Raw genomic sequence first — 19,522 nt, forward strand, 5'->3', positions numbered from 1 at the left:
GTTGGAGGAGGGGCTCTGTAAGGAAGTGGCAGGTTGTGTATTTTCAAATTCTAGCGCACTCGAGCTGGTTTCTCCAAAATTACCTACCCCACCTTTAAGGCTGCTAGCATGGAGTATAGGCATGGCAATGTTGGTCTGTTAGTTCAATATTCTGTACAAGTTCTGTGATCCCCTTTTCCTCTGAGGTTGATATTTGAGGTTGACAGCAGTTTTTTATGGATTGCCATGAAATTAGGTATAGCCATTCATGATGCCTAAAGGATACATCCTACTGACTGGCATCCTGAGACTTTTAACAAGTGCCACTAGTAAGCTGGTCACTTATGGAGTGAAATATATAAAATATAAGATATAATGGCTTTAACCTTGTACCTCACATATTACTTTTCTGAAGAAAACCGTAAATAGATATTTGTGATATTGAGTATTGACAACACTTTGATGGTTCAGACCTTTATGTAATAACTTAAACAGCATCAGGTCATACTCTATACTTGCCTTTCAGTACCAAAAGCTAACAACACCCGTAACCGCCTCATAGTGTTAAGACAAAAACTACCAAATACCAGCATGATATCACACCAAACTTTGACAGCTAACAATACACCTGCATCTTAGCATTGGCATTGTTAGCATTATGGAGTGCTTATATTAGCACTTAGCTCAAAAGCATCACTGTGCCAATGTACAGTATAGTATCACAGATCAAGGATGAAAGGTGGATATCGTAAGCTGTAAAAGCAACTATATGGTTCAGAAACACAAAAGTGACCAACGTTAGCATCATCTCAGGGTTTCATATTCAAATCTGAACCTACAATGTTGATTTGTGTGAAATGTTCAGGCTCACCTTGACTGAGATCTTGCCTTCGTCCTTGGGTAAATGTGCGGCTAGGAACCAGTCTCCAGGGAGCGGGCTGGTCACGTTGAATGCTCCTGTTGTACGGTTTGGAAGAGTCCAGGTAAGAGTCACAGCAAAGGATCCTGGGACGACTGTATCCCGAGGGAAGCTGGTGTGCAGGGGGTTTATTACTGGAGGAGCGCCAGACCTGAAGTACCTATTAAACACAAAGGCAAAATATAATCCTTGTTAGGCCTTATGCTTTCACAAATTACAGAGGCATCTGCCAATAAGTAATTCATATATAAAAACAGATGATGGCATGAGCACAGATGGCATCTCCTATTTTAAAAATGCAAAATTCAAATCCAAAACATTAATTAGCACATCCACGTCAATCACAACACCACAGGCACAGAGAAGAATCACCTGAGATGCCAGCTCTTGTGACAAACAATATATTATGACCAATATGATGCAAATTGAAAGGCATGTGAAAAGTGAAATGCAGTTTTAACAGCAGTTCCCTCCATACATCGAGGCTGACAGTGATAGCTGACACTGTTTGAGTTGAAGCAGCTGGACCCTTTCCCCAAAGATAGAATGCATAATATTCTTGTTGATATATATATATGTATAGCCTATAGAAGGAGCAGACGGAACTCCCTCAGTTTCCAACCTTTACAAAAGAGCAACTAAAGAAAAAGCTGAGCACAAGCGACTCCATTCCATAAAAGATATGTTGTGATCCTCGTCTTACACAGTCACGTTGCGGTTGGGGCAGCTGTCTCCAAACGTGCCCCCTTGCTCCTTGAAAGTGATGAGGTTCCATACGGCCATCATGGTGTCGTCAGGCACATTGAAGTGGAACAGCTCCACGCTGGCGAAGGAGTTGAAAGCATTCAGCTTACGAGGCGTTCGGGTGAAGTATTCAGTCACAAAAAGGCAATCTGTGAGAAACAGAGGAAGGACGCTTTGAATATGTGTGAGGATGAATGTATGGAACACATGATATAGCCTTATTAAGAGAGGCCTTCTTTGATCAACCAGAGTCTACAGCAATTCTTACTGCTTTAAGGCTTCACTTAGGTACAGCAATGTTTTGAGTTCAATATAGCATGCTATCATATATACAATGCTTACGTGCTATGGTTAAGCACCAACTTAGTGTTCTGGCAGGCTAACATCTGCACATGTACACTGCAGAGTTCAGATGTGGATGATGATGAGACACAAAACAAAGTATTGGATGATTAGAAATGTAGATAATCTGGTAGATATTATTCACATAGTAATTAAAAACATTGACCCACAGGCGGCGCTACCCACAAAGTAATGCGATCAGAAGTCATCCTCTGGGGATCATTTGTTTCTTCACAAAATCCAATAGCAACCGCCCGTAGTTGTCAACCGGTTTCAATCTGAGCCAAAGGGCTGGACCTAGCCTCCCCTGATGTAAGACTTTTTCTTTTAAAAGATTGAATCTCAAGTACAAACATTTTCAAGTTTCCTCAGCACTATCATTCTTGTAAACAGAAGAGAGGCAGACGCAGTCTATCTGTCTTAAGTCCTTTACGACAAGCATCTCCTTGAACCCGACACACTGCAGAGAGCTAGATCATCTAAATATGTGATCACAGACTTAAACTCCTGTTAAAGCAGCGGAGGGGGATGTATATATGCAGGCCCACTCGCGTCCTGCATAATGTCAAATCCTTGGATTACATGCAGGGAAGGCTCTGCATATAAAAGCAGCGGAACAAGTGACAGCTGTAATCTGCCATTACCTACATGAGCCATCGAGCTACACCCAGCGGGTGGGCAGAATCTGGGGGGGAATGGAGTGTGAGTTAGTTAATTGCTATAACTATAGTCTTCTATATAAGATTCAGTAGAACATGAGGACGAGTGGATATGAAAGAAGACGGCAATATTTCACAGAACAATGAGAGGTTTGTTTTTCCACTTGAGACACAGTCCCTTTGTGTTCATGCATATCAAGCCTTTCTACCATCTGTACATGGAATACCTGTGGCGGTGTCTGTTTTGTTTCCTTTTGGGGATAATTTATCTCACCTGCAATTTGTACAAGTATACTTAAAGCCTGTGCCTCTAAAACAGCATGAGCCCAATTTGTTTAAGAGTTGCAGCGACACAGTAAGCGAGCACACAGAACTAATGCTGTCATTTGCAGCTGCACGGTTTGCTTTTGCTTCTGCTTTTACCTTGATGATGAGAAAGAGTAAAAAAGCGACCCTCTATAGTGTCGAGGAGCTTGGGCGTGGAAGGAAATATAAGGAAAAGGTTTTCTTGAATGTGCAGTGTGTTCTAACGTGTTTTAGGAAACAGAGAAAAATGTCTCTGCTACGCTCCTCTCCCCAGCACTATTACCAGTCCTCAAAGCCCTCACCTATGGATGCAACCTTGAATACTAAAGAAGCAGAACAAGGAGGCAGAAACTCAAAAGAATGAAGCAATCTTGCTGTCAAGAGCTAAGGCTTAATCCCATACAAAGCTCTCAGCCTTAATTTTCACTCTCATCCCCTCTGTTTCTCTGCGCTATATGTGAGCCTGCTTTGCATTTGGGTTCTTCTTTGCAATTTCATTACAGTGATGTCTGTGAGTGAGGCTGAGGAGAAACTGCTTCCATGTCACACATTCAAGTGCTATAACTCAAAAGGTGGAGGGTGGCCCCAACGCTGCAGAAGTCACTCTGCAGTAAGCCTCCCGTACGTTCTGCTTGTCTGAGTAGAAAGAGACAGACCTCTTGTTCCAGCTACAGATCACAGCTAACACCACTTACGCTTAATATCACACTGTAACCGGTTCATTACCTGTTGGTCAGGCATGTTGGAGAGGAAAAAGTCAGTGATATTGCACATCTGGATATTGTCAAGCTGCATTATTTAAAAATAGCCATTAGACGATGGATTGCACATCCCTACATACATTGAATCTTTGAACAAGTACCCATTATAAAAATAAGGTATTATACACTCTAAATGAGGGGTAGCCAAAGCTGTGGTTAAGGACCCCACAAAAGAGGTTGAGCTATAATTAAGGGGAGAAGGACCAAAACCAATCCAATTCCTGCTACATGTAATACTTTTAAAATGGTTCCTTTCTTTTAGTCTTACTTCTTCACATTTAGGAAATGATTCAAGTGATTCTTTGTAGGAAAATTGAACCTCAGTTGAACTGCTCACAAGTCAGAGACATTTGAGTAGGTATATTACAGAAGGCATCTCTTTGTATTAAACATGGTCTAAACGGCTATGTCTTGGTATGAGGTAATGCCTGCGAAAAGTCAGTGTACCAAAATGTTGCTTTTTTTAATAAAATGTACGTAAGCGTTGACAGTGTGCAGCAGATCATTTTTTCTTATTCAAGTAATTATTTGTTTGCATACAAACCTTTCTGTAAATGTGCAAGAATATTTGTATTTGTTATTAATGTCAATGAACTGTGAAGGTAACATTCTGAAATCGTTTTTTGAATTTAAATAGTCCAAACGTCGTGTTTGCCAGTTTTTCACATTTTGTAATTATTATGTTTAATTATGCAAGTTGGAATCATTCAATTGACAGGCTACATGTGAAGTGTTCTTGTGACAAATGAAATACATGACTGTAACCGACATGCCAAGTTATTATAAATAGAACAAACAAACTTGCATCTATTTATAAACCGGCTCTATGTGAAAAACAAAGATTAGTCAGAGGAAATGTCTCAGTTCCAGCAGCCGCACACTGTGCCTGCTCTCAGTGTGAAGGTGATAACACACAAACATATTCAAACATTTTAGTTTGCCAGCTGAATAAAGACATTTAAAGATAAAGACAGCAGAGTGCTTACAGGCGTTCTTACAGCACATTCTGAATTCAGTCCTCTCAGTAATCTTCAATGAGCACCTCCCAGCCACTGTTTTACTCTGTTAGAGGCTTAATACAAACATAATCCAGCTTTTTGTCATCTCAACCAGAGATTTATCCCTGAATGCTAAGCAGGATGGTCTTTAAACTTCATCTTTTTGGAAAGACGTAGGTAAATGCTGCTTCTTAAAATATCTCTTCTCTTAGCAGGATTTTGAATAATTTTTTATACATAAAGAAACAAAATCAAAATCTGGCAATTAATTGTGTCCCCTTTGTCAAACACACAAACCTAACTGAATAGACAACTTCCTGCTGATCATTAATGAACATTACATTCTGTATTTAAGACTCAATCTTAAAATATCACGCTGACCCCTCTTACTGTAATACATACACAAAGAAAAAGAGGGTAAAGGGGGGAACATTCTTCTAACTGACTTCAACCAAGTCTAAGCATTTAACAACACGGATGGAGAGAAACAGCAACAAGTCTGTCAGGGGACTGCAACATCCTCAGACAGACCTTTAAGGTCTTCTTTGACCGCAGCAGCACAGCGTGTGCAAAAGGTATGGATTCATTGTTGTCTCACAATGAGCTCTGAGCTTTTTGTTTCATGCCTCTGTCTTGAAGCAGCAAAGAAACTGGGTGTATGGACACCAAAAACACAAGAACCAAACACTCCTTATTGGTGTTTTCGTGAGATTGATCTATTTTAAAGGAAAACAACTTAGACATTTTAACGCATCTTGTACATTTTTCATGTCATGTTTTATGATAAAAAGGAGCAGAAATTAAAAGGATTTGAGAGATTTTACTTAAATATTGCCACATTATTAAAGGAAATCCTCTCATTTAGATTTAGACTAAATTGAACCAGAAAATAACAAGGTTACTTATTGTCTTATAAATCCAGCAATATTTTTCCATTTTTCCAATGTGTCTTATTAACTTGTCTCTAACAAAGCACAACACCGACAAACAAATGTCAAAGGCATCAACAATGAACGCGTCCAGCACGATGTATTTTCTTTCGGCCACATACATCCCTCAGTAACGTATCGTACAACATATTGGAGCATCTGTCAATGTGTTGCGTGCCATAATTAGCAGCAGCTTCTATGCGTCACGTAACTGAAACATGTATTTATTAAAAACGGTTTTAATTGTTGAACAAGAATAAAATCCGCAGCTGTGGATGTTTAGTAGACTACAATCAAATGACAAACTAGACCCGATGCTGCTGCTGCTCTCCGAGGTTTTCAGCACCCCGACAAAAGGAACAGCTCCCCGCGAATCAAAGCAGCACATACTGAATGGAGAGCACTCACCTCCAAGAGCGCACAGATAGTAAACAAGCAAGAGGAGCCTCGGAGGGCTACATCCTGAGCCCAGGCGCTCCAGCTGCCACATCGTTAAAAGCAAAAAATGTAGTGGAGGGCTCCAGCCCGGGTGCAGTTCTCAGTCGCTTTGCTGGTCTACATATTTTACGGATTTTTTGCCAACGACCAGCTGTTTGTGCATGACGTAATTGAGACGACGACTGGACAGCGCCTCCCCTTTGGCTTTGATTTGACAACCTCAATATGTCGACTTATCTCATTGGACCTCCGGCCCTGTCAGTCTGGGCACGCTGCAGACGTACATTGCACCACAAGGCTCGTCACTCCGGCGTCCGGGCCACCACACAGCACCGAGCCGGGAGAGGCTGCAGGTGCCCCGGCGGCAGCTGCCTCTTTACCCGGGCACCGGGACACACAGTTGGGGGGAGCATCCAAGCATCTGACCTGATCTGATCCAGTACAGCCTTCTGAACTCAGAAACATCTGTGTCATAAGCAATGTTTTATCTTTTAGACATTTGCAGCCTTTTCTGCATTGCAGTGTACAACATTAGCAATAAAACAGCTACTTGTAGGTTTAAAGGAATCACGTTTTTTTTCTCCATGCAAACCCCCTTTGTTCTCTTTTATATCTTAAACAGTATTGTTAACTTGTAATTTCCTAATCTTATGGGAATTACATATACACATTAATGAATATAAAATAATTGTGAATTATGTCGTTTAAACAAATGTTTATTGTAAATATTCAACTCCAGTTAATAACAAAGAGAAGGATAATGTTTATTCAGGTTTTAATAAGGTAAAATCAAATATCAATCAATGTTTATTTATAGCCCAATATCACAAACGTTACATTTGTCTCAGTGGACTTCACAGTTTGTACAGAATATCAGTATGACAATACGACACCCTCTGTCCTTAGACCCTCACATTGTACAAAGAAAAACTTCCAAAGAAGGAAAAACCCCACCGTTTAAAGGGGGAAATGGGAGAAACCTCAGGGAGAGCAACAGAGGAGGGATCCCTCTCCCAGGACGGACAGACGTGCAATAGATGCCGTGTGTAAATCGAAGAGATAATACATACAAATGTATTATTACATACACATATTTGTTGGTTTTGGAATTAATTTTAAAACACAGCAGTGGTTTATGTTATATACAATGAAGGTTAACTAAATTACTGAACCAATAATGACATTAACAGTTGCACTGGACTTTAATTAAGATGGTATCAAAATAATTGCATTTTTGTTATTAAGTGTTATTCTATTTGAAAGACAAGGCATAGCTTTTTTTTCATTAATACGCAAATGATTCTCCTGGACTTTTATATATTCTAATTCAGCAGTCGAATAGGCTACAGACTTATTTTGGGTGGGGAAACAACGATTTTTATCAATGTCTGCATCAGACAATAATCCATCGCCCAGACTGACTCGAAATCTCAGTCATGTTTATTTTTAGGCTGTGGTGTGACTTCAACATGAGTCATGACTGTCCAAGCAGATCTGACAAGAGGGAATGAGCTCCAGAAACAAGTCGGGCGCAATTTATTTGACACAAATGAATCATTAAACAGTGTTTTGCCCTGCATTAAGAACAAATGTCTAGGAGGTTGAGAATGATAAGTAGGTTCAAATTCACTTTGTGACAATAATTTTGTTGCTAACCTTAAACTAACCCAACTCCCTCAACATGATTTTAGGATGAAAAACATGTTTTACTATTTCTTGAGTTGTACCATTTCAACCAGTTATTGATTCCTATATTATGAGTCCAACTAAAAACCAACAGAATATGTAAAGTACATTTCAGAGACCAACTAAGAAGACATTTAGTTTAATCTTAGGAAACATGCAAGATGTGTTGTGTACTTACTTGTCTTTTTGCTGAAGATATGGAACAATGTGGCAAGAACAATTGACAAAACACTCTTTGTGAACGTTGTGTGTAGCTCGTTGGTAGCTGGTATTTGGTCGGCAACAAAGTTCACTCTGAACTTTTCTTCAAAAATGTAAAGACTGCCAGATTCCCTAGATACCACGACCTACGCGTAGCAACCAATCTTGTACGACTGACCTTGTCAAAGTGCTAAACACAGCTGCACTGTGTGTCAATGAAGCAGTCTGGTGTGTCCTTCATCAGCTGTAGAAATGTATCCCTATAATGCAGTCACACTTTGAAGACGGACAGCACTGATACGACGCAAAACTACAATTCATTTCTTAGTTAAAAATGCTTGCTGTCTTGTTCCAAGGTTTGACATGTTTTCCTTTTGAACCTGGAATGTATGGTTTTTGGTCTCAAGACTTTCATGTTTCGGACAAACTGGCTGCACATAGCTGTTAATGAGGTCATCTGTCTGTGTACAGATGATGCAAGGAATGTTGTAATCTTCTAGTATGCAAAGTGGTGCAACAACTCAAAGCCACTGTTCTCATCATAAAATGAAAAGACAGTCATTCTTCTCCTAAAAAAGACCTGCCAGACACCTAGTGAGACATAATCACGGCAAAGCAGTCACTGTCATCGAGAAAGACTTGGTCAAAAACCAAAATCCTTGATTGATTAATCTTCTACATTTCTGTGGTCCTTGAAAATATGAACACTTCCAATCATTAGACCTCAAAACCTCTGGAAAGTGTTTCTTGCTTACATAAAAGTGAAGCTTCATACTGTTTGGTAATGATCCAACTATATGTGGTGGAAGAGCATGAAGCATAACCAGCTTTAAGAGCTGGTGGTGAGAGGTGGTGGAGGATGTCTGCGTGGGTGGCACACACACAACCCTAGTTATTACTATAATAAGATTATGCTTTCCACAGTCTCAGTGTACACACAGTCATACACAGATGAGCATGAAGGGCTTCAAGTTATTTTAACCAGCTAAGTTTGTATGAGGATGTTCAAACATTCAAAAACACAGCTGCCCCTAATCCACCAAAAACTGAGTAAATAACAGAACTTGTTGCCAAAGTCAACTCAGATGGTCTATACCAATTATGTGAGCAGACCAACTGTGTGCAGCATGTTCAGTTTAAGAGATAAATTTACACAATGGAAAAAAATGGGGGGGGGAGGGTTGCCAGTTGGTTAAGTAAAGCATTACTCTTCTTCGGTGGCTCGACATACTCTGCCTTATACAATACATCTGGGGGATTATTAAAGTTAAAATCAAAACATATGGCTGGCTGTGTCTTTGAACAAGATAGGTTAATGTAAAGTGGATTTAAAAATTGCACTGACCTTGGAACTTTAAAACAAAAGTGTTGTTTTGAATTGTACTCAAAACAGCTCCTCTGTCAATATGAGAGCATCCCTGTGTTATCTAAAAGGCATTTAGCGTGAACAAGGTTGAGTTTGCTTCTCGCGTCTGTTAAGCCTGTGGCCAATCAGATATCTAGCTAAACAGTGCCCCCTTATGAACAGTTTTACTCTCTGAAATGTCTTTACCAGGTACTGAGCAACATTAATGGTCCTGAATAAAGACTACAATTGTGCACTTTTATAATTCATCATTTACAGCATTCAATAAAAAGAAAAAAAAAGAAGGGAAAATAAAACATGAATACAGTTTGCATTTACAAAGGATTAGTGATAGTTAAGGCACAACGTCTTAGTGGAAATATCCCACAACAACAGCACACCATCCAATCACATCCCCATTGATCCGAGGTCTGTGATTCTACTCGAGTCATTATGTTCTGTGTTTGTTGCCCTTAATCTGGTGACACCTCACAAGTAAAACTACAAAAACTAGTTTAGGTACAGTATATGTCAAACTCTAACAGGTAGGCAAGCGTCATCAGCATTACATCCTGAACACTCCAAAGCGTGTCTTCTTCGTTGGTGCATTCAGCGCGGCACTGAGGCTCAGACCCAAAACCAGACGAGTATCTGCGGGATCAATGATCCCGTCATCCCACAGTCTGTGAAAAAAAACAAAAGCATCACATTATTAAACAATCTCACTCATCTGATGTGTTTTGTAGTCTTAAATATGATAATTACCGAATTAATGTTTTTTTTGCTGCTTTATTTGATAGTCTTTAACTGTAAATACATTTTTAGGGCTTTGAAAAACAATTTGGAAGACCTTTATCATCTGATATGTGCTTAGCTCACATAAACCATGAAAATAAACCACAGGACCAAATAATAAAAACAAGCAAAGATGGTTCATATTAGCAGAACAACAGGACATCTGATGGAGAATAAATACACTTTGAACCCATCACAGCATCACTCCTTATACGTACATGAGCAGTATGATTTTGAAAAAAGCAGGGTAATATGATTTGATATTGGAATGATTTACAAAAGAAATTAGAAGCAAATGCTGCTGGCATGTTGTTATTCCACCTCTGCAGAATATTATCATTTCAAAGAGATCATTTGAACATGTAGTCAATGCTGTGAAAGCCTTTCGGTGAATACTTTTATCCCACACACAGAGTGAAGCGTCATGACCAAAGCTCACCTTGCACTGGAGAAGTATGGACTGCCCTCCGCTTCAAACCGCTCTACGATTGGCTTCTTCATGGCAGCCTCTTGCTCTGCTGTGAACTGTGAATAAAATGTGAAATCAAAAAGGAATTGGTGCTGCAGGTCTACCAAAGATAATTGCATTAGTTTTAGCATTAGTTTTAGCTAGGAGGACTGAAAAGACTGGCAACTGAATTCAACAACATTTACAATGAATAGATTGCTGTAGCTACATGAATTGTGCAACATTTGCACTCCATATCTGTCCTGTCTTCAGGTATGATTCACAAAAGGTAATGCCCTAACGGTATTAAATAGTAAACATATTCATAAGCGTTGCGGCTGAGAGCGATTTAAAGGCAGCCTAAGCCAGAGGTTTTGTCAAATTATCTGAAGGCAATTAAGAGAGAGGAAATGGGAAATGTAAGGTCAGGATTTGGGAAAGGTGGGAAAGGAAAGAAATGTGTTTATCTCTTGTTATATAAAAACCTTACTATTCATTCAAATACAAAAATCTATTTCTTCCAAAGTGACAGGTGGCGGAGCTTCACTCATTTATTTTTCACTGTCACAACTGTCCCTAAATAAATTAGTTTGAGCGCGCAGCACTTATATATGTTATATATGGGATTGAAGGTTCCAATTTGTTCACTTTAACAGTGTGTGGTTATTAGTGCTAAACTTTCTAAATAGTAATGTTTCTGCAATGAGGCTCACTCGCATAGAAAGGGGACAATTTGGTACCAAATGTTTGTATATTACCTCATTTAAATAGGTGCAAATAGCGTAGAAGCAGGAGTCGCTATTTGTTTTGCAGCACAGTCAGGGGTTAATTTCATCTTACTCTAGCTGGTGCTTTGAGAATTACACGGTTTATTTCCATTTTATTTGCAAAGGTTTAGCAGCTGCAAAAGCCCGGCAACCCTTTTTGAATCCACCCTGAGTGTACACCATGTCAGTTAAAGACACATGATGTATACTTATATTTGTCCAATAAAACTTGGGGCAACAAGCTAAGTCTGTAATGTAATCATATTAAGCCACATTTTGTATTAGCTTGATGATTGTGTTAGTTACAAGAGTGGGATCATGGGTCAGTTGTGTGTTTGGATGTCAGTTAGCTTTAACCTTGAGCGAGGTTGAGGTATAATTTAGGAATTCCTCCCTCGTTCACTATCCCCTAACAACATTAGGGAAGTGTGGGTGGAGGCCAACAGTATCTAGTGCATTTATTAACCATGCCAAGGCTATGTCAATGTATGAACTGTGTGCTGATTATTTCATACCAATGCAGATTACATCTCTAGAAAAAAACACTTGTTCAACTTTAAATAAGAGTAGAATAAAGACTGTTAGAGGAAGACTTCATTTAAATGTTTTAAGGTGCCCTAGTATGCTCCTTTTCAGGTTCATATTTGTATGTTGTGCCTCTACTGTGTCATGTTTCCATGCTTTAATGTTCAAAAAGTGCCTTGTTTTTCTCATACAGCCTGCCTCTTTTCACCCTCTGTCTAAAACCAGAGCCCAGTCTGCTCTGATTGGTTAGCTGGCCAGCTCTGTTGTGACTGGTCAACCGCTTAAAGATGTCCTTCCCCTTAGCCTTTCACATACAATTTGTTGGAGTGCTTTGCAGACCATTTACATGCACAAAAACCTATAAACTAATACACTACAGGAAAGGGAAAACCACAAAAAGCACAATAGGGCATCTTTAAAATAATGTTAATAATAAGTTTCCTTTTCAGTCTTTTCAAATCCACAGTGAGAAACAATCAATGAACATCAATGATTGAAATGCATCACCCAAGGCACGTAATATTCTGAAGCTATTAATGCACTCTTAATACACCCATAACAGTGTCTCGGACCAAATGTAATGCAGCCATTTGATGACTGCAATATTCTGTCATCACTCTAACACTTAACATTGATATATCTTTATCCTTGTATAAGTGCCATGTCAAACCATTACTGAAAGAATAGTGACTTCATAATGTTTCTGCTTTTGGCAGCAAATGCAGAAAAGCTCATTTAGGCCTTTCAAGTGAAGCACAGACGGGAAGATGAATGTTACCTCCTTCCCCTCCCGTGCCCTCTGATCCTTGGTGATGGTGGCCAGGACAGTGGCCGCCTGCTCACCGCCCATTACAGAGATTCGGGAATTCGGCCACATGTACAGGAATCGGGGGCTGCGAGAAGAAGAGAAGGGATTGTCACAATTTGTTCGCTTTTTGTTGGGCCAGAATAGTCTGCTAAATAATGGATGAAAAACTAAAACAAACAAAGCAACAACCAGAAATGGAATGGAAATGTTATATTCTATTTATGGTTTAATAATCTCATGACAGCTATGGAAAAACATCATTTATGAGAGCCATTAAAAATACCACTCAGGGAATATCAAAAGATCCAACCTAAAGGGAATACCAGCCGTAATTTAAGATGTATGTAAATTGATTGAACAATTATTTCATGTCCTATTGCACACTGCACATGTGAGAAACACTGTGTGAAGTCGTTTGTGGAGTATAAACCCGCCCATCATTTTTGCTTCTTATTGTTCTAAAAGGCAAACCTCTCAGAGGATGTCATTTAAACAAATTAGGAACAATGAAGAGGCGAGGAAAGATAGCTAGTGTCAGAAAAGTCAAACTCAAATGGAGGTTTCTTTACTAGAATGTGTTCAAAAATAGAACCCTCCGTTTCTGTGGTTACCAAAGGTCATTTTCATATGAAAGGAAAAGTCAAAAGGCTTCTGATGCATATTCGTCCACATAATGAACAGCATGCAGAGCACATTTTGTACAATTGAATTATGCACAGCTAATGATCTTCACATTTATGTAAGGCTGCTGGTCTTGGCCAAACTCTTATGTTTTTGTTCCTTTGTGAAATCTTTTCTATTTTTCATTAATGTATTCTTACCTGTAGGCTCTGCCGCACATGCCATAGTTTCCTGCACCATAGGAGCCTCCGATAAGAACAGTAATCTTGGGTACATTGGCACAGGCAACTGCAGTAACCATCTTAGCTCCATCCTTTGCGATGCCTCCTGCTTCATACTCTCTACCCACCATGAAGCCTGAGAGAAAGATGCAGAGGAGAGATTGCAACTGAATTTGACTTCACAGTGTGGTGTCAGTTCAAATAACACGTGTGAAAGAAAAGGTTAAAACGGTAAAACGAGAGCACCTATTTGATTATGATGCGAACCATGATATTAAATCAAATTGCAGTGTGTCATTTCACGATTGTATTAAAGACAGGCTTTCAGTAGGTGCCTAAGAACCGAATTCAAACGAACCGTTTAATTATATTTTCACTTATTTAAGAACTTTAATGATTATGAATAACATGTCATGTTCACTCGGAATTAAAGTAATGAAGCAAAATGAAGAGAAGGATTAAGAAGAAGAAACAGTGGTGGCAATAATCCCAAAACTTCAGAAATAAAAACGTCCCACTCACCCGTTATGTTTTGGAGGAAAATAAGAGGAATGTTTCGCTGGCAGCATAATTCGATGAAATGGGTTCCCTGAAAAAGGAATACAAATCTTCAGTTGACCTAATTAACTTCCTACAGGACAAAACACATTGAAGTTATTTTGCCACCTTAAAGTGGACCTATCATGCTATATTTGAATAATATAGTGTTGGACCATACCTATATAAGGCATATTTATACTTTTTATTTTTCAAAATACCAAACAGATCATGCATTTTAGCCATTCCTCATTTCGCTCAATTTAACACTGTCTTTTCATGGGCTGATTCTGTGAGAACAGCACCATCTACAGGCCTGGCATATGTACTACCGCGTCTCCAGCGCTTTCGAACGGCAATGTCCGTGGCTGTCTCCTCCTGATTGGTGGAGTTGGCCCAATAGCCGTAGCGCCACTTCTGTGACGTCAGAGAAGTGTTCAAATCTGGATCAGTCTGTATCAGATCCGTTGCAGCCGCTTTTTAAGAGATTTGGGTATGGAGGAAAATAGAGAGGGTTGTGTTTTCTGACACTTGGTGAGTTCCCTGGAACACCGGGGACACATATTCATGTATAAAAGACGTACAAAAGTGCATTTTGCATGATAGGTCACCTTTAAGATATTAACAGGAAAAGAGCCTTTACCAACAAAAACAGTGTTTTCTAATGAGACAGTGATTCTGTTCAAAAGCGCTGGATCATATCTGGAGTTTGTGCGTAGACGAGAAGATGGAAACTTTTTGAGAAGCTGAAGGCCCAATCAAAGTCAATATCAAAATGGACAATTGCTTCATGCTCATCGAACCGTTAACAAAGTGATGGTCCTGTGAAGAATTGGTCTCACCTTTATCTTCATTTGACTTGAGACAGAAATGTATCAACTCTGGAGGTAGAGTCATCTCCGCCACTCATGCTTTGTTCTTGCTAGATTTTTACTTTGAATATGAAAGAGCTGAATGGCCTTCAGCCTCGCCAGAGAAATACATTGAAGAACACAGAGCTGCCAGGAGCCATTGCACAGAAAAACCCAGCACAAAAGACTGTGCAGTGTGCGGAGACACCTCATTTCCATATATTTTTGTATTGCTGAATTGCTCAGGTGTTTTCCTCATTTTGGCAGTTACCTCTGCTGGCTCTCTTTCAGTGAAGCATGCTGCCTTGCATTGCAAAGAGTAAACACAAGTTGGAGACGGCCTGAAAGACGGTTGCTTATTATAAACTGTTACTTATTTTTAGTTCACTCAGTTAGCTCCCAAATGTTCACACAACAACACAAATGTAATATTTTTCTCTGTTACCTCTCCCTTTCACAAACACCTGGGGAAAAGCTTTTAACAATTTAAAAGTTGGCATAATAGAAGCCTGGGCAAATCGTTAGTGATGACAGCGTGTCAGAAATGCATCACGAAATGCAGGTGCTGTATTGATTTTCTTGGATATGCTCTCAGACACAGATGTGGAACCGACGTGCTCAGTCTGAAGCTCTGTGTCAGTATCTTTTGTAAACAATTACACTGATGAGATAACCAATGCTCTAACTGGCCTATTGAGACCTCACAGGAAAAAGAGAACAAAATAATCATAGAAAGAAATATTTTTTCAGGTCAAGCTTGTTATCTAATTTGAAATGTGTTTGAAAAACGCATTAGGCTATAATCACAAATTCAGCTCCTCATCTTTCCTAAGCCTGGGTAAAGTTCAGCTGTTCACGGCAGACTGGCTTACAAATTAATGGAATTACATTGAATGAAAATCATGATTGTCCCTTGTCCATGCTTTCTAAATGATATGTTATTACTATGCCATTCGTCAGAGTTCTCCTGAGATGCCCCAGACAAGTGCAATTTCAGAGCTTATTGTGAGAGGGAAACTCGCCTCTGAAAGGTCAGTGGAAGCATCTATGAAGACTAAAGCTCCCTCAAGAGAGACATATTGGTAGCAAATCCCTGTGGACAAAACTACCTGAAGTGCTTTAGTATTAAGTTCAAGTCCTTGACATTCAGAGGAACATATTGAAAGTACAATTGTTACCCCTTTGAACATTGAACCCGATCATGAGGCTTAGCTTTCTACAGGTTACACAGGTGTCTGTTTATAATATCACAGGATTGAAGCTGTACCATAAACTTAAAGGTTTTCAGAGAAGCCAGGGGCACATTTCAGCTTTTCTAATAACACTGTGGAGGTACTGTGAACAGACCTTAGAAACCAATATTTATCCTTTAGAGAACACTCACTTATAAAGGTTTCAGACATCTTAGTGTACACACGATATTTACCTTTTTCGCAGACTCTGAAAACAAGACTCCGTTGTTGCCAATGATTCCCACAGGGTAACCGAATATTCTGGAAAATCCTGCCCAGTTACAGAGTTTAATGTTAATGTTGCTAAATTCCATGGGAAGAAACATAATTGTAGACGTTCTTTTCTGGGTTGTAGTAATGTCATTTTACAGACCTGTAACAAGCGTGTCTCCGTAGAAAGCCTTGAACTCGTCAAATTTACTGCCATCCACAACTCTGGCGATGACCTGCGATGAATGAATAGAGGGAAGCTGTAAAATCCCATAATGCAAAGCCAAAGACAGTAAATACAGAAAGCAGATGACACTTGCAATACCAGTTTTCCATGTTGTTATAGTGTGTTTATTCCAGAGCCTGGGATATGCCATAGAGAGAATAAATAGAAATTCAGACCATGATTTATTAATTTGTGTCTATGCGATGTAATCCGTGGCCCCAGTTTCATTCAATTGTTGGCACAACAGACCAGCCTTTCTCTCACCTGCAGTGCACCTGCTTCAAGTATCGGTATCTTCAACTCTGCCTATTGCAGGATTTAATCCACAAACTCTCAATGTCCTCAACAAGTTCTGCCAACATGTCTTGATAACTCATCCCCAAGCTAAGGTAAACCCTAATTAAAGAGTCTCTATCCATAGCTGCCTACAACCAAGGGTGAGTGCCTTAAGCAGCTGGCTGCTGGGATGAGTGACTTGGCCTTGTAAACTGCCAGATTCTTTTAATTTCATTTTGAGTTTTTATTTAATTGTGGTTAACACATTATAAACTGTGCGCACAAATTAGCAAATCGCAGCCTTGATATATATGTGTTTATATACTGTATAAATATGTTTTCCTCCTTCTAGGTAAGACCAGAAATATTCCATATTTATGATATGTCAACATATCACAAGCCCTCAGTTTATCCATTAACACGGAGGATGTAATTTATTCAAAGATATATATAAATATATTGATTCTAAAAAAGAGCTCAGCAAGCAGATGGGCCTTTTAGTTTTCAGCAGAAATGACTGAAAAAGAGGTAAACCGAGTATTTTTAGGAGGCCATTTTAAACCAGTAGTACGTATGAATAGCACATAGACAGCATGTGGTTAATTCATATACAATAACATAATGTAATTTTATGAAACAGTGTGGCTTATTGGTGTGTTTGTAATATTTTTTAGACAATAGAGCTCAATGGCAAACATTTATAAGAAATATCAGGCTTTGACAGACACAAGTATAATATTTGAATCATGATTGATTTAACTTAAGCGATGCAGGATGCCCAGTGCTGAAAATCCCTTTACAAGTTAAAAGAGGGGGAAGCCCCTTGATCCTGTTTGCTAAATGGACTGCCAATACTGTTCTTGACTACAAACACTTTGACATCTCTACAGTTAGCAGCGATTCTTGCTCAAGGGTCTAAATCAAGAATCAAAGGCACAGGCTTTAAACCAAATGAGAACATCTGGCAAGCCGTGCCGGAGAGAGAAAACTAGGCGATTAAAGTGATTGATGCCCGCTGTCCATGATTGACTCCTAACAGAGACCCGACAGCTACAAATTGTTTAGAGTGCATTCTGAACCTTTAAACGTCAGGTTTGCTGGTATTTTGTTGCAAAGTGTGCATATGTTCTCTAAATCTTGTTACTGTCGGTAACACTATAAAAGAAAAATCGATCAAGGAAAATTGGCTGCTAAACACACATTTCAGAAAAGGGGCAGAGGTTTATAAAGAGGTTTTAGACTTCAAAAGTGATGCAACATCACCCAATGTAATAAACCTCAACATTATTGTTCAGATCATTTGTGGCAACACTAACAACATTTGTTTCTTGCCCCTTTGAGGCAAAGTGGAGGAAGCCGGACAAATACCTCTCTGACATCAAAGTTGCGTTTCAGGTTTGCTCCAACTATGCCGTAGAGTTCATCAGCCGGGTAGAGAGGGGCCTCCACCGGCTCTGTGGTGACCTGAGAAACAAAAACAGCCTTCACATCAGCAGAGAGCACAGACAGCTTGAATTGATGGATGAATGGATTTAAGGTGACTGTAAATGACTCATCATTTGACTGACATCAAGCTTTTTCCTGTAGTTGAGGTTCCTCACTGCTTTTCTTGCTAAATGGAGTGCGTGGTTATCATCCAAAGCATAATGGTCCGTCACACCAGATTTTCTGTAAATAAGCAGGAAATTTGTCACTGTGACATTATCATTTCAGCACATTAATCAATACTCAACACCACAATACTGATTGGTGCATGTGTTTCATTCATGTAAATTAAGCTAAATACTGATATGCAATCAATACAGTTAAACACGAACACATAATTTTGTGACTCAATGACTCCTGACAGCTTAACCGGACCGGACAAAATAGATAATTAATTACTCTTTTTACCCAACTCTGTCTCCAAAACAAAATAACATTACTAAACTGCATGATCAATAATGTTTCGATAGGTAACACATGTTCTCCCACATTACGGCCATCAGTTTTTAACATGTGTTTTAACGTTATAAATTGCAATAAAAAAAAATTCTCACATTTACAATTTCATAGGTTGAGTAAAAAGATCCTGGTTTAGCTTAAGATAAGGTTATAATTTATGATAACAGGGTATATGCAGGAATCCTGAAGTCAAATTGAATACCTTTCAAGACCTTTTTTAAGATCCTTTCCATACATGTTAAGACCTCATCGCAACTTTGAGTTCTAACCGATTACATTGGCAACACACTTTACCTCACATTGACTATATTGATTGTAAGATAGCACAACTAAACAGAATGCAGACAGACTACTGAAGCCTCCTCTCCACATGAACTTCAACCTCTCTGTGAAGGTCAGGTTTAATGCAGTATGCTGCTTTGTTGCTTCTGTACTCTGTGCTCTTTCATTCCAGTAAAACTCCTCAGAAACCATTAGAAACCAGTATTTGACCAATAAACAAAACAATTGACAAAACTTTGAACTATGAAATATATTAAACTTTGGTGAGCTTCAGCGGGGTAATGCCATATAGGAGCTCCCTCACAAATACCAGGGGTTAAATTGGGCTGGGGCTGTCCGGGGCTAAGCCCTGGCACATAGGACGATGCTCTGACGTCATCACCCTCACACATATGTTTACAAAAAAGGATATATATGTTAAGACTTTTCTCGTTCTTAATATAGACTATATTTAGGGTCCATATGTGTTGAC

General features: G+C 39.3%; 2 protein-coding genes across 3 annotated transcripts in view; both read right to left on the reverse strand.

Moving 5' to 3' along the window:
• Positions 1-6,175, reverse strand: part of tmem8b (transmembrane protein 8B) — a 66,102-nt gene extending 59,927 nt beyond the window's left edge. For both annotated transcript variants that reach the window (XM_010767850.1, XM_010767856.1), the window contains exons 1-3: positions 6,046-6,175; positions 1,602-1,791; positions 851-1,058 (exon numbers count right to left, since the gene is read on the reverse strand). In XM_010767850.1, the coding sequence (XP_010766152.1) occupies positions 851-1,058; positions 1,602-1,791; positions 6,046-6,127 (480 nt within the window). In that variant the 5' untranslated portion in view covers positions 6,128-6,175. The remainder of the gene's footprint in view (positions 1-850; positions 1,059-1,601; positions 1,792-6,045) is intronic.
• Positions 6,176-9,561: 3,386 nt separating this feature from the next.
• mccc2 (methylcrotonyl-CoA carboxylase subunit 2) overlaps positions 9,562-19,522 on the reverse strand; it is a 75,327-nt gene continuing 65,366 nt past the window's right edge. Inside the window, exons 3-11 of the mRNA XM_010767841.1 lie at positions 18,393-18,492; positions 18,193-18,288; positions 16,486-16,558; positions 16,307-16,383; positions 14,015-14,081; positions 13,472-13,628; positions 12,621-12,735; positions 10,542-10,627; positions 9,562-9,990 (exon numbers count right to left, since the gene is read on the reverse strand). Of these exons, the coding sequence (XP_010766143.1) occupies positions 9,873-9,990; positions 10,542-10,627; positions 12,621-12,735; positions 13,472-13,628; positions 14,015-14,081; positions 16,307-16,383; positions 16,486-16,558; positions 18,193-18,288; positions 18,393-18,492 (889 nt within the window). The 3' untranslated portion in view covers positions 9,562-9,872. The remainder of the gene's footprint in view (positions 9,991-10,541; positions 10,628-12,620; positions 12,736-13,471; positions 13,629-14,014; positions 14,082-16,306; positions 16,384-16,485; positions 16,559-18,192; positions 18,289-18,392; positions 18,493-19,522) is intronic.

Source organism: Notothenia coriiceps, unplaced genomic scaffold, assembly GCF_000735185.1.
Source record: "Notothenia coriiceps isolate Sejong01 unplaced genomic scaffold, NC01 NC01_scaffold00000339, whole genome shotgun sequence".
Classification (NCBI taxonomy): Eukaryota; Metazoa; Chordata; class Actinopteri; order Perciformes; family Nototheniidae; genus Notothenia; species Notothenia coriiceps.